The sequence below is a fragment of the Propithecus coquereli genome, unplaced genomic scaffold, assembly GCF_000956105.1.
Source record: "Propithecus coquereli isolate 6110/MARCELLA unplaced genomic scaffold, Pcoq_1.0 Scaffold299, whole genome shotgun sequence".
Taxonomy (NCBI): domain Eukaryota; kingdom Metazoa; phylum Chordata; class Mammalia; order Primates; family Indriidae; genus Propithecus; species Propithecus coquereli.
The window spans coordinates 232742-246104 of NW_012148607.1; the positions used below are offsets into that span (position 1 = coordinate 232742).

At 58.2% G+C, this 13363-nt stretch overlaps 1 protein-coding gene across 1 annotated transcript in view; it reads left to right on the top strand.

The window, feature by feature from the left end:
• The window catches only part of TRABD2B (TraB domain containing 2B), a 215604-nt gene extending 202466 nt beyond the window's left edge, over nucleotides 1-13138 (top strand). The window contains exons 5-7 of the mRNA XM_012648938.1: nucleotides 1279-1369; nucleotides 4233-4508; nucleotides 12910-13138. Of these exons, the coding sequence (XP_012504392.1) occupies nucleotides 1279-1369; nucleotides 4233-4508; nucleotides 12910-13138 (596 nt within the window). The remainder of the gene's footprint in view (nucleotides 1-1278; nucleotides 1370-4232; nucleotides 4509-12909) is intronic.
• The last annotated feature ends 225 nt before the right edge of the window (nucleotides 13139-13363 follow it).

Below are 13363 nucleotides of genomic sequence, written 5' to 3' on the forward strand. Positions count from 1 at the left end.
TAGTGCAGGGGTTTCCCCCCAGGGCCTGGGATGAACGGTGAGCAGGAGGGGAGAGTGCTGCCCTCGTGAGCGGGGCCGCAGGGCAGAGCCACAGCGGGAGGGCCCGGGCACCCTGGGGTCCCTGGGCAAGCACCCAGCCACCCCTACTCTGCCCACATCGAGCAGGTGGAGGAGTCTGAGACCCAGGAGGCAGAGGGTGTCCTTGGGTGCTGACTCCCAGCAGTGACCGCGTCCACGGTCACTTGGCCACCCTTGGAGTCTAACAGGAAAGGCCTCCCCTGTGTCCTCAGACCTTGAGCCTGCATCCCAAGGAAGAAGAGAGAGTTCCACTCTCATCTGGGGTCTGGACTAAATTATCCACTTCTTTATTGAGGGTGCCTAGCACAGAGCTGGCCACAGAACAAGTGTGTCATAAATGTTGGCTGAATAAACGAGTGGGTGGGGGAGTGAGATGGAGACCAGCCCCTCTCCCCACACACACCTCTGGAGGGTTCAGTTCTGTGTTGGTACCTCGTCTAGGCCACTGTGAGTGTCTGCTGGACCCTGCAACCAGTGGGGTTTTATTGGTCTCCGCTGCTGGGATCTTACCCCTCAATGAGTCCTCAGTGGCCATCGCAGGACCTGGGCTATAGGGTGTGCTCCATAAATGGCGGAGAGATGAATGCATGAATGCTTGGGTCCCGCCAGCACATGCAGAGCCTGTGCAGGGGGTGGAGATGTGGTCTCTGCCCTGTGGGATCCTGGTGAGGAGACCCACACGAACACACAGGCCCCGACTCCCATGCTAAGGGAAGGAGGCCAGAGTTGCCAGTGGAACTTTCAAAGATGAACTGTCAGCCTGCCGGGGACTTGAGGATTTCCTGGAGCTGGGCTTCATGTCCTGTTCATATCAGCCTGGAGGGTCAGGGGTCAGCTTAATGGTATGAGGCACAGCAATGCAAGGGGAAGCACTCAGCGCCCTAACTACCTGCCAGCCACTGTTCCTTGTAATCCTCACAACACCCTGGAGCTTGCCGTTACAACCATTCCCACTTTACAGATGAGGAAACTGAGGCATGGGGAGACACAACTAGTGAGCAGCAGAGCAAGGGTTTGGACCCAGGCATGGTGGCACCAGAACCACACTTGCCCCCAATGGCATACTGCCTCCCAGAGAGTCTGGGGCCTCGACTTTGGTGTAGGTCACTGGCCCAGACACAAACCAAGATGGCCCAAGGCTGTCCCCAGTGGCTGGTGAGCTGGCATGTGACTGAGCCTGTGTTGTCTCTTGTGTTCCAGGTCACTTTTTGGGAAACAACACAGTCATAGACATCCTGCGACAGGCGGGGCTGGAGGTGGACCACACACCTGCAGGGCAGGCCATCCACAGGTGAGCAGCAGGGGCCTGGGTGGGGGTGTGTCTTGGGCCTGGCCGTGCCCCCTGCTCAGGCCTGCAGGGGGAGCTGTGAAGAAGCCTAGGGTGAGGTGGGGCCACGGCGTGCGAGGGGCTGGGCTGGAGGCAGGAGACAGGGAAGGAGCTGGTGAGCCACCTTGACCAGAGGTACCGATGGGGCCAAGCGTGGCAGTGGGAGTGGGGGCAGCGTTAGGACTGGAGAGACGCTTAGGATTTAAGACTGGTGGGTTTGGGTTGGGGGAGTGACGCGTGGAGGACTTGGTGGCTGCCCCGACCCTCAGTGGAGATGGAGCCATGGGAGGACGAGCAGTGGCCTGGCCGCTCCCCTGGGTCAAGCCCCACACAGCCAGTCCCCCCTTCTCCTTCTCCACCTTCGTGCCCCTCACCCTGGCTTTCCTGCCAGGGCACATGCACTCTGCTCGGAGAGCCGCGCACCCATCCTCTATGCCCGTGAGTGTTTCCTGTCCCCCCAGCCACCCCACTCTGGGAACTGCCTGAGGGCAGGGACCGGCTCAGTCCCTCTGTGGGTCCACAGCACCAGCACCATCACCAGGCCAGTAGGACCAAGTGTCGTGAGAGCCGGGCTCTGGGTCCTGGGCAGCCCCGGGAGAGTCAGTACGGCCCGTGCTCCAGCTTTCGTGCAGGAACCTTCCTCATCAGCCACAGGGGTGGCCACAGTGGGATTCCAGCCCCCGTCCCTGATGTTACGAAACCGGGAGTTTGAAAGAAGCGTGAACAATCATAGCAGTATGTATTGGCTGCTCGCTCTGTGCTGGGCTCTAAGTGCGTTTAACTTGCTGAATCCTCACAACCACCTCGTGAGGTAGGAACTATGAGTAACCTCCTTGTCACTGAGGAGCCCAAGGCCCAGAGAAGTAAAGTCACTTGCAGAAGGACACACAGCTCGTGTAAGTGGCAATGTGGCTCCAGGGCCTCCCTAGGCTCCTAGCCGCACCTTATACCCGCTCAGAGGGTGGGGTTCAGAAACGACCGGGACCTCGCTCTTCGGAGACGAGGCCTGGGTCACCCAGGGAAAGGCGAGGCTTGTGGGGTCCTCCAAGCACTGAGCCACCAGTCTCCTAGCTCCTCCTGGCTCCATGGCACTTCTAGAGGACTTTATAACCCTCACATGGGGAATGCATCCCAGCCTCGCATCTCTCCTCGTCTTCTGGGTTAAAATGACAAGACTGCTCTTCCTGCCTGAACCATTTGAGCCTAGCACTAATCAGTTTGTCTCAGGGTGTATTCAGTTCCCCTCCCTCCCCTCAGGACACCCCTCACCCTCACCCCGAAGCCCCAAGGACCTTCTCCTTGAAGCCCATTGTGTCTGTCATGGCCAGGGCAGGGGAGGCAGGTGAACATCCTATTCATCTGGGAGCCAGGCATCAGAGGAGGAGGCCCCCGCGACTCCCCTGCAGGCTCTGCTCCGGGGCTCTCAGACTTAGTCTCCTGCACAGGGCAGCAGGGGAGCTGGCAGGGTGGGGGGTGCGGAGGATGCCGAGGAGGCTCCGACAATAAAAGCCGTCACTAGCCACAGGTGCTTCCTAGATCTATCTCTTTGTCTGACTGTTTTGAATTATCTCTCCAGCAGCTGCGCATCTCCCGGCAGCCCGGACCCTGGGAATCTGGGGTTGCCATAGGAGCTGGGGGAGGAGAGGCTGAGCTAATGCCCTTTTTTCCTTCGAGAGAGAGAAGCCCCTCGCCCATCGTGCAGTGTGAGAGGGGACTGGGAAGACAGGCCACTCGCTGTCTTGGGTGTGCTGTCTTACCTTGCAAGCTGCCTGCTCATCCTGCTCCCAGGGTCAGAGGGCCCCAAAAGGAATTCTGTTGGGACCACAGAGAGGAAAGAATGAAAGGGAGAAGAGTAGAGGATGTTCCCAGGCTAAGAGGTGCATGTGTGCGTCCCTGTATGGAACGTGACAAATGGCACTTTGGTGCCTGCCTGACAGTCGGGTGCCTTTGCTTGTTGGCCAACATCAAAAAAAGGCTTATGTGCCAGACACTGTGCTTAGACCTCATCTCCTTCATCCTCATGACAAGGAAGCAGGTAGCATTATTACTCCTGTGCCACAGCCAACTGCTGCTGAGCTGATGAAGTAACTTGCCCTTAGTCACGCGGCCCGCACGTTGCAGAGCTAGGCATGAACCCACGTCAACCTGCCTCCAGCTCCAGCTCTGACTCCCTGAGACTGTCCTGCCTCCGCTGAGAACACGCACAGTCGATGTGTGTTTTTGCAGTGTTTGCTGCAGTATCCCCATTTTACAGAGCAAGAGACTGAGGCACAGCGAAGTTAGGAACTTGCCTAAAGCCCGTCAGCCAGAGTTGTTGCATGAATGAGACCCCGACCAAGATCAGATATGCCTCACAGACCTGCCCAGGGGTTGCTCCCTCCCCGCCTTCTAGTCTGGGCTCACATGTCACCTGCCAGTGATGAGACCGCCTTCCCTGACCAGCACACCCCACCCCACGCCCTCGCTCCTGTCTGCTTCATTTTATCCTCGGCAGTTACCACCGTCTGACATCTTCCATGTCACTCTCTGCCTTCCGCATTGGAATGTGAGCTCTGGATGGCAGAGGCAGTGTGTGTTTCCATCGTGCTGGTACCTACCTACCTCCTGGAAAGTACCTGGAGCAGGGCAAGTGCTCAGTAGATATTTGTCGACTAAATATATGAAAGCTCCGTCTCTCAGCTCCAGAAAATGGCTTTCCTGGGTTACTGTCACCAGGCCTGGCAGGGTCACCCCGGCATTTCTCCAGCTTTCCCACTGAATTATTTTCTCCACCACACATGAATGATGTGCTCCAACACAGGTGCTCCTTGTGCTGTTGCCCCTCCAGCCCTGCTGCCCGAAGCCCAGCACCCACTCCTGAGGGGACCTCGACGAGCCCAGCCCCAGCAACACTAGCTACCGCCGTCCCCACAGTGCCCCCAGCGACCCCCACTGCCCCGCCGGAGGAGGAGGAGGAGGATCCAGCCCTGTCCCCACACCTCCTGCTCCCTGACAGCCTCAGCCAGCTGGAGGAGTTTGGCCGGCAGAGGAAGTGGCACAAGAGGCAGAGCACACACCAGCGGCCGCGGCAGTTCAACGACCTCTGGGTCCGCATCGAAGACAGGTGAGCGGGAGGGCAGGTCTGCCAAGGGTGCCTGCACCTGGCAGCCTACCCTGGCCCCCACGGCCGAGCACACTGCCACCAGGCCAGTCCCACTCTGAGGACGTCTGGTGGGTGGGGATCTGCATGGAAGCTACGAGGCTGGCTCTTCCCATTCACAGAGGATCCTCGGGGTCATCTCTCCAGGTTTGTATGGCACGTTCGCATTTGATCTTTCAGTTGTATTCTCAAAACGAGAGGAAGTATAGTTCTCTGCATTTTAAAGGTGAGGAGATAGAAGCTTCCTTCAGGTGCAGTGGACAAAAGTCTGCTTGGCACTCAGCTTTCCTGGGATGCCCTGGTGTGCACGGTGGGCTCCAGTTGTCCTGTGGACTGGAGGTGAAGCGGAAGGAAATGGAGCCGGCTGGCTATGCCAAAGCCACGAGCTCCCGGGGCCTTGAAGCTCTGAGTGGCTGAAAGCCTGGCAGGGAGGCTACAGCAGGGACCCTGCTCGGTGAGAGAGATGGGACAGATGGTGACTGATGCCCTCGATGCTGTGGGCTCTGTCTTGGAAGTGGATGGGGGATTTGTGATAAACTTTGTTGAAAATGGGCAGGCACAGAAATTATCCTAAGGTACTAAGACCCTTCTGTCTTCTTCCTATACGCCCCTCCCACCACCTGCACCACCTCCTTGGCCTGTCTGTCACCGAAGCTGCTGCTGTCACGAGGATGCTCTCTTCCAACCTCCGCCTGCAGTCTCCCTAGATTCCACTTTGGGGCAGGAATCTCCATATTTGGTGAACAGTGTTGCCAGAGCACTGGGAATGTCCTGGGGAGAGACCCACAGGGAAAGAGTAGCCCAGCCCTGGACATGACACTCCCAGCAGTGGCCCTTGGAGTCTCAGAGTCTGTATCTGGACCCTTTAAACATCACCATCCAGGACTTTCGTCAGCAACCCTGGAGAGAATCACCTTAGGTACTTGTTCAATAAGCAAATTCCCAGGCCCTGCCGCAGACCTCGTGGATTAGAAGCTGCAGGACAGAAGCCTGGGAATCTGTATGTTGAATGCGCACCTGGAGCTTCCTCTGAGCAGCTTTGGGAAACACTGACTCAACTCTGCCTTTACAGATGGTGAACCAAGGCCCAGAGTGGGAGAGGGCTTGCCCAGGGGCACACAGGAATCAGGGGCTGCCTCTTGCACTTTGCTCTTCGTGAGTCTCCTACAGCCAGGTCTCTGGGCCATTGACAAAAGGTCCGCATAGTCCAGCGCACTGTAATAAAATGCATGGTGCGCACTACCTTAAAAAGACTTCCCGCAAGTAAGAGGCAAGCTCATTGGTCCTTTGGACATTAGTTTCAGAGCACCTGACTTGGGTTTCTGGGAATTGTACTTCTACAGAGCCCTCACCGGCCCTGCCTGCCTGAGGCGGAGGCGTTGCTACAGCTGTATTGGCTATGACACATTTGGGTAAGGCGCCCAGCGTGGGCCGCCCCATTCTAAGCAGGAGCCAGGGCATAGAGTTACCAAGAACCACTTCCTTCAGCAGCGGGGAGGGCTTACGGGCTGCCAGGGAGGCTCGGGGCAAATGAAGGAGCTGGCAGCCCATTAAGAGCTCCAATTAGGCTGGTCACTCAGAGCACTGATCAACACGCCAGGGGACCAGGAGACCAGGCCAGTGGTGGGGCCAACTCATGGGACGACAGAAGGCGGGGCTGTCAGTTCCAGCCACAGCCCCATAGCCCCTAACCATGTCTGAAAGGTAAATTCCTGCAAATGACTCCAAACGGCTTCCTTCTCACAACACATAGCTCTGAAACACAGAGCCTGACTTCAGGAGAAGAAAACAGCTTTTCTTTGGCAAGAGGGGAGCCCCTTCTCCATTCCGACAGGTAAATAGTGCTTGGCGAACTTTCTTCCATCTGGTTGGGTTGGAGAAGAAAGTTTCCACCGACGGGCAGCCTGGTTGTTAAAAGTTTCTTGCTGCTTCTTGGGGGAGCAGGCCCTGAGGCCCTGTGCTCCCTGAGAGGCTCAGATGCAGGGCATGGCCTCCGTTGTCCCTGGGGGACTCACTGCACCCTCCCAGGGTCCCCAAGTTTCCAGTTTTCTGAGAGGGAGCAGAGGAGAACTCTCTGGGGGTTACCTGGGGCCCACTGGTAGCTCTTTTAACAAAACGATTTTCCTTAGAGCTTTAATTTCATTCCAACTTTTCTCATTTTCTTCCTCCTAAACCCCACTGGAGCCACCTCCCCCCTCCCCAACCACCGTCACCTCTCCCAGCTCATCTAGCGCCTGATCTTGCAGCAGGGTCCCCACGGGTCTCCCGGCCCTGAGTCTTACCCTCACGCATGGCCATCGGCTTGAGATCCTGCAGTGCCCCCACCACCGCCAGGAGAACCCGCTGCTGCTCCACCCGTGTGCAGGGCCTTCCCTCCATCCTGGCTCATCCAGCGCTGCGTGCAGCCTGCGGCAGGCCATGCCCCGGCCACCTCCTCACCTGTGTCCTCGCTCCTCTCTCTGCTTGGGCTGGGGTGCCAGCAGACATTAGTCCAGCTTCTCCACCATACCAGGCACTTACGTTCATCCTGTCCCCCCTGCCCCTGCCCTGTCAAGAATTGGGGAAGGTTTTACACAAGGAAACAGACCCAGCAGATCAAGTAACTTGTTTGGGAGAGACCACGCAGAGAGTCATCCAGGCCTGTCTAACAGTAAGGCCTCTCCCCATCATCACCCACCACCATGTGACTGCCCTTCCCGCCCTCTCTGGCCTCCCCGAAGCACCTCTAGACGCCCCTGTCCTGGTACACCTGCACAGACTGCAGTTCCTCACTCTTGTCTCTAGACGGGGAGGCCCTGGGGACCAGATCCGGGCTGGACTGCTCCAGGTTGCCAGAGCGAATGGGAGAAGGAGGGAGAGAGCAGGGATGCGGCCTGCGCACGCCTGGCCTGGACACCACCTGGAGCAGCTGGCCTCCCCGGCCCCTCATTACCCGAGATGTAAACACACACCGGAGGAAGTTTAGAGAAGCAGCAGCCCGTGGCAGGATGATTTATGGGGACCCATGGAAAGGGCGGAGCATGTATCTGCAGTGGCCGAGCATTCCCCCCCATCTGAGAGCCAAGCGGGGGCAGGGCAGTGCTGTGACGGGGGCAAGCCAGGGCAGAGGACATTCCTATGCAACATGGGACCCATGGCAAACCTTCAGTTTCTCCTTTTGTGCAGGTAGGGCCTTGACTTGCCTCTGGGGGTCATGCCAGCTCTTGTTCTCCAAGTCCACAGCTGCCTTGGTAGGGCAGGGGTAGGGCATACATGAGGGAGCAGAGGGCTGGGCCATCCGACTGGAAAAGCGGTCATCGTGGGCAGGTGTAGGGAAGAGCAGGGCACGTGCCCTTCTGAGCAGGGCCCGGAGATGGGACACAGGGCCTTGGTGGGTACCACCATGCAGGGGTGGGCTGCAGGACACACATGCACCAGGCGTCATTGCCCTCTGGGCCTCTGTTTCCCCTGAGGTTTGAGCAGTTGGCTAGGTCGCTTAAAGAGGGGAGGAGACACAGAGTTCCTGCTCCTGGGCCGGTGGATGTGGCTCTGCACACCTCCTGCTGGCCTGCCCTTCCTGCCTCCAGGTTCTCTCCCAAGCTCTGGTTCCTCCCAGCATGGCCAGGGCTTCTCCTGGGATGGTCCAGGATGGTCAGAGTCTCCACATGAGGCCCAGACCCCATTGGATTAGAGGCAGCAGATGCCCCATGAGGAATGGGAAATAGAATCCCCCAGTAAATAAAGACAGACAAATTCGGGCAGAACAGGGTTCAAACCCGGCCCCTCCCTGAACTTGCTCTGGGGCTTAGAGATTAAGAGAAATGGTGCCTGTGCAGCTCTTAGCCGGCGTCAGATGCCAGTAAGTCTTGGTAACAGTGTGGCTCGTGCCGGTGCCTGTGACTTTCAGTCTCCGAGCTGAGATGCCCCCTGCCCCAGCAGGAAGCTGCTCCAGGGCCTTAACTGAGCCGCTGGGTGGGTGCTGTGAGCTCCTGCAGTTTAACAGGAACTTGTTGGGCACACACTGTGTTTAGCGCTAGTGAGGTTCAGGAGCAGGAAGAGTCTCGGGTCACAGCCAGGGACAGATGGCTCCCAGTATGGTGCCACTGAGAGAACCCTGGAGCCACAGTTCAGAGACCCTGCCTCAGCCCTCCTGGGTGACCTTGGCAAGTCCCATCTCCTCTCCGGGCCCCAGCTGTCCATCTCAGGGATGGACAGGCCCTTCCAGCTCTGGTCTGCCGTGAAGCTCTTTGAAAACACACCAGACAGTCTGCGCTGTGCCTGCAAAGGAATTGGTCAGAAATGGTCTCGTGAGCCCGAGGAAGGGTGAAGGCATTCCCAGCGCAGAAGACCATGTGGCCAAAGGTGTGGAGGCTGGTGGGGCCCTAGATATCTGGAGCCGCAGGCACACTGGTTGCCTTGGATCTCTGCAACTGACCCGCTTGGCCCAGAGAGGCTGAGCCCCAAACCAGACTCACAACAGGGTCCTCCAGCCCGATCACATCAAGGGCTCCACCCCCTAGGCAGCGGGGCCGTTCATCACCCTGGCCCTGTGTGCCCCAAACTCGGCCTCCCCTGCATCTCCTTAACGCTCTCTAAGGATGTCACCCAGGGCATAGCCCTCCAGCCCCTTGTACTGACCAGAAGGCCCAGGACCCCCAGAACCTAGCCCTGAATGGTTCTCAGAGACCTTCTAGTGTCAAGATCCGCCCTGCTCCAGGGAGCTAGCTGGCACTGTCTCAGGCACCAGCCTTGCTCCTCTGTGCTTTCTGCCTTGGGCTTCCACCTTAGATCTCACTCTGGCTTCTGCTGCTTGGAAACATTTAAAAGCCCATAGGTCTATTCCTGCTTCTTCATTGTACAGATGGGGAAACTGAGGCCTAGAGGACAGCAATTGCCTGAAGTCACACAGTGAACCAGGAATGTAGTACAGGCTAGAACAGAACTTGTGCCTCTGCCCAGGTGGAGAGGCTCGTCCCCCTGTAAGTGTCCCCGTCAACTCAGAGCAGACTCAGCCCCTTGGTGCCAGCCATCTGCGGGGCCTGAGAACACTCACAGTGTTTGGTTTGGCTTCAAGGCTGCTTTGCCATGAGACAATTTTCCCCACTGTGAGTTGGGCGGGGGTAGGGCTCTGGACTGGGGGACTGAGCTTTGGGAGCAGAGTAGGCCGGGGGGTGCATTTGGAGGGGCTTGTCCTCTGCCCACCCCCAGTCCTACCCCGTTTCCCTGGAACTCCTTCCAAGCAATAAAAACCCTGCGCTGGCTCCAAGGGGGGCTTCATCTTTGGTTTTCAAAATGTGAAAGAAAATGCCTTTGGGCGCCTTGTGAGACGTAGTTTTCATAACTCCTACTTGGTCTTGCCTTCCTGTGGCGGGGCCGGCCGAGGCCAGCCTGGGCCCCAGCTCCGGACACCTCAGGGGCACACCAGCCCGCTCCCCTAAAGCCAGCCTCCCAGCTTCCCAACTGCTCACGCTGAAATGGGGCAGCTGCTAGGAAGGAATTTTTATGGACTTCTTGTGTTGTGTGGGGGTTCTTTTGCTTTTCTGTTTTTTGTTTTTCTTTTCATTAGAAAAGAAAGGGAGGAAAGGGGCTGAGATAGTGACCCGCGCGCAGTGCAGGCCCTGATCCCCTCCAGGGGCAGAGGCCGGATGAGGCCTCAGTCTCCGACCCTGGCGAGGCTCCCGCCACGGGCTCTGCATCTGGGGTTTGCTCCGTCAGGGACAGCACCATGGCGCGGCTCAGGCTGGGGAGACGGACGGCCACAGTGCACATCCGGTCTCTTGCAAGAAACTAATGTTCTCCAAGCCCAGTTTCCTCATCTTGGAAATGGAAATCATAATCAAGTGACACATGGATAGCAGCAAGCAGTGTCTGCCAGCACATAGTAAGTGCTCCATAAATGGAGGATGTGATTAGTGGGGGAAACACAGACACAAAAATACTAATGATGATGCTAAAAATAGCCAACCGCATCTGGCACTGTGTGCCAGGCACTGTTCTGAGCACTTTACATATAGAAACCCATTCGAACCGTGCACGATAAATAGAGACCTGTGACACAGTGAAGCCAATGAGAAATGGGGGAAGCTTATTAACCCCAAGTGGCATTGAGGGTTGGAGGACAGATGGAAGAAGGCCTCTCCAGGGGAAAATGGCAGCAAGCCTGCAGGTGTGGCTGAGAGGGTGGCGTGTGCTGGGAGAGCCATGGAGGGGGAGGGCAGCCAGGCCGGGTCAGGCTGGCATAGGTGGGAGGCACAGCACGCTGCATTCTGTGGGTGAGTAGGGGTCCTGGCAGCCACCTGGCCCAGCCCTCGGGTTGCACACGCACACACTCTGCTCAGGAACACTGTCCCTGCATCCTCCCTCCTCTCCCGATATCTCCTCTGAGACTCCTAAAGACAGATCATGGCACATCACACCTGTCAACTCCAGGGTGGACAAAACCTGTGGAGGACTCAACGGGTTCAGTGGTCGACACCACCAGAGTAGCAGAGAGAGGGAAGGACGGCGCCGCGAGTGAGGACCCGTCTCTTTACTGAGACACATCAGGCCAGGACTCAGTGCCCAGAGGCCCTTTGGATGCATACTCCCAAGCCGTGGTCCCAGCCTGAGCCCCTGTGGAGGCAGGATGTGCTCCTAGGCTAAGGCTGAGCAGGCCTACGCGAGAGGTGTCCGAGCAGGACAATGGCACGGGCTGAGCTTTGGTGGTGATTATAGGCTCTAGCCACTGTGATTATAGCCAGCGGTTAGGACCTCATGGCCCAGCCTAAGGAAGTGTGGCCGGCCCAGGGAGACCCGGTGGGTGAGCAGCCTATCGGGGAGCAGGGCAAGCACTGGAAGCAGGGCATGCCCCACACGGAGGCACCACGCTGCAGACCCCATGGAGACTGCCCGCCCCATTTCTACCAGCCTGGCCCTTGGGCTGACCAGGGAGGGACAAGCCAGGCCCACCCATCTGCAAGGGAGCACCTACCGTGTGCCCAGATCAGATCCTGGCCCTGCTGTGCATCCTGGAGCAAGTTGCTTAACCTCTTTGCACCTCGGTTTCTTCCTAAGTACAACGGGGATAACAGCTGCCCCTGCCCCGTAGTGCTGTCAATTTATGGCAAGTGCCATTCACAGAGCCTGGCCCAGGGGCAGGGCTGCAGTGTCCCCTCTCCCGGGGGCCTCCCTGGCCCTGCACTGGACAGGGGCCCCTCTGTGCGCCCGCTGCCCCTGTGCTGCCCCTGTGTGATAGGGCTTGTGGGCTCCTCCGCCTTCATCTGCATCTTCATCTGCCTCCCTCCTGCCAGGGCTCCCCGAGGGCAGGCTTGGCCGTAGCTGCTGGGCCCAGCCTTTTCTTTACCCCTCAGCCTGTCCCGCTGGTCCACAGGTCTCCTGGCAGACTTCTGTCCTCGTGCCCCTCTCTGTTACACCATGGTCTTGTTCTCTCCCCTCCTCAGTCCCTGTCTTGCCCTCTGTCTCTCTCTTTGTTCATCCATTTCCAATTTGTCTCTTTCCTGGGCTTGAGCAGTGACCTGGTGCTGAGTCCGGCAGGCCCCCTCCCTCCAGCTTCCCAAGGCCCGCGCGTGGGGGCTTAGATCCACCTGCCGGCTCACTCCTCACTTTGTCTGCTTCGATCCCTTCTGTCTCACTCTGTCTGTCACATGGGCTTTCTGGAGCCAAGATTCTCACCTGTTACCTCCAAAACTGGATTCTTTTTTTGTAAATTCATGAACTTCTGCAACTTTCACTACACACACCTGTGCTTGTGCAAAGTGAAGCAGATCCCGGGGCTCCTGCCCCAGGGACGTGCCGCCCTGCTTCCTCTGTGACCTGCCCACCCCGTACCCTCTCTGCCCACCCACACCCTCTCTGAGCCTCAGTTTTCTCATTTGTGGGAAGGGAGTGATGAGACCTGTTTTGAAGGTTTGTCCAGAGGACCAGAAAAGTGCTGAACTCACGGTGGATGCCAAATAAATCGTAGTTATGACAACGAGGGTGGTGGAAACAGCGGGGTTGCTGGCTTTGTTCTCTATATGTGTCCGCGGTCTGGCAGGGGGAGCGGCAGGAGGGCAGGGCACCTGTGCAGGCGGGTGTGGAGGCCGGCAGCTCCCGAGGAGCCCCAGCTCTGTCTCCTCCCTGACACTAATTCTTTCTGCCTGGGACCCGCTTCCGTGAGTGGTAACACGTGAGGCCTGCGGCCCCCGGGGCCTGGTACTGCAGGGTCAGTGTGCTCTGGAGCTCAGCCTGGCTGGCTGTGTGGCTCTGCCCTGCACACTCTCCTGAGTCCCTTGTTTCCTTCTCCATTCTATACGAACAAAATGGATCTGATAAAGCTACCTCTGAGCCCAAGGCTTCTGCCCAGGATGAGGCTACGGGTCACACTACCATGTCTCCTCCCTTCCAGCACCACCGCCTCGCCGCCCCCACTGCCCCTCCAGCCCACCCACAGCACCGGGACTGCCAAGCCTTCCTTCCAGCTCTCGGACCAGCTCCAGCAGCAGGACCCACCCGGGCCTGCCAGCAGCTCGACGAGCTCGGCGAGCGGCTGCTCACGTCCTGCCCTGGGCCTCCTCCCCGCCGTCGCTGCCACCATTGCCGCCCCCCTCCTGCTGCACAGCCTCAGGCCCTCCTGACCTCGGCCACCCCAGGCAGAGGAGCCAGTCAAGCCACACGAGGATCTGCGGCCACAGCCCAGCTCCTGCCACCACTCCCAGGTGTGCCCAACACCTCAAGGGCAGGCCACGCGGGGTCAGTTAGAACACTAGAGCTTTATTGTACCTAAGTTACATCTTCTTTTTTGTAGAAGGATCTTAATTTCCCATAGTGCTATGGGGCTCTTTTGTAAAATATGTGTCCAT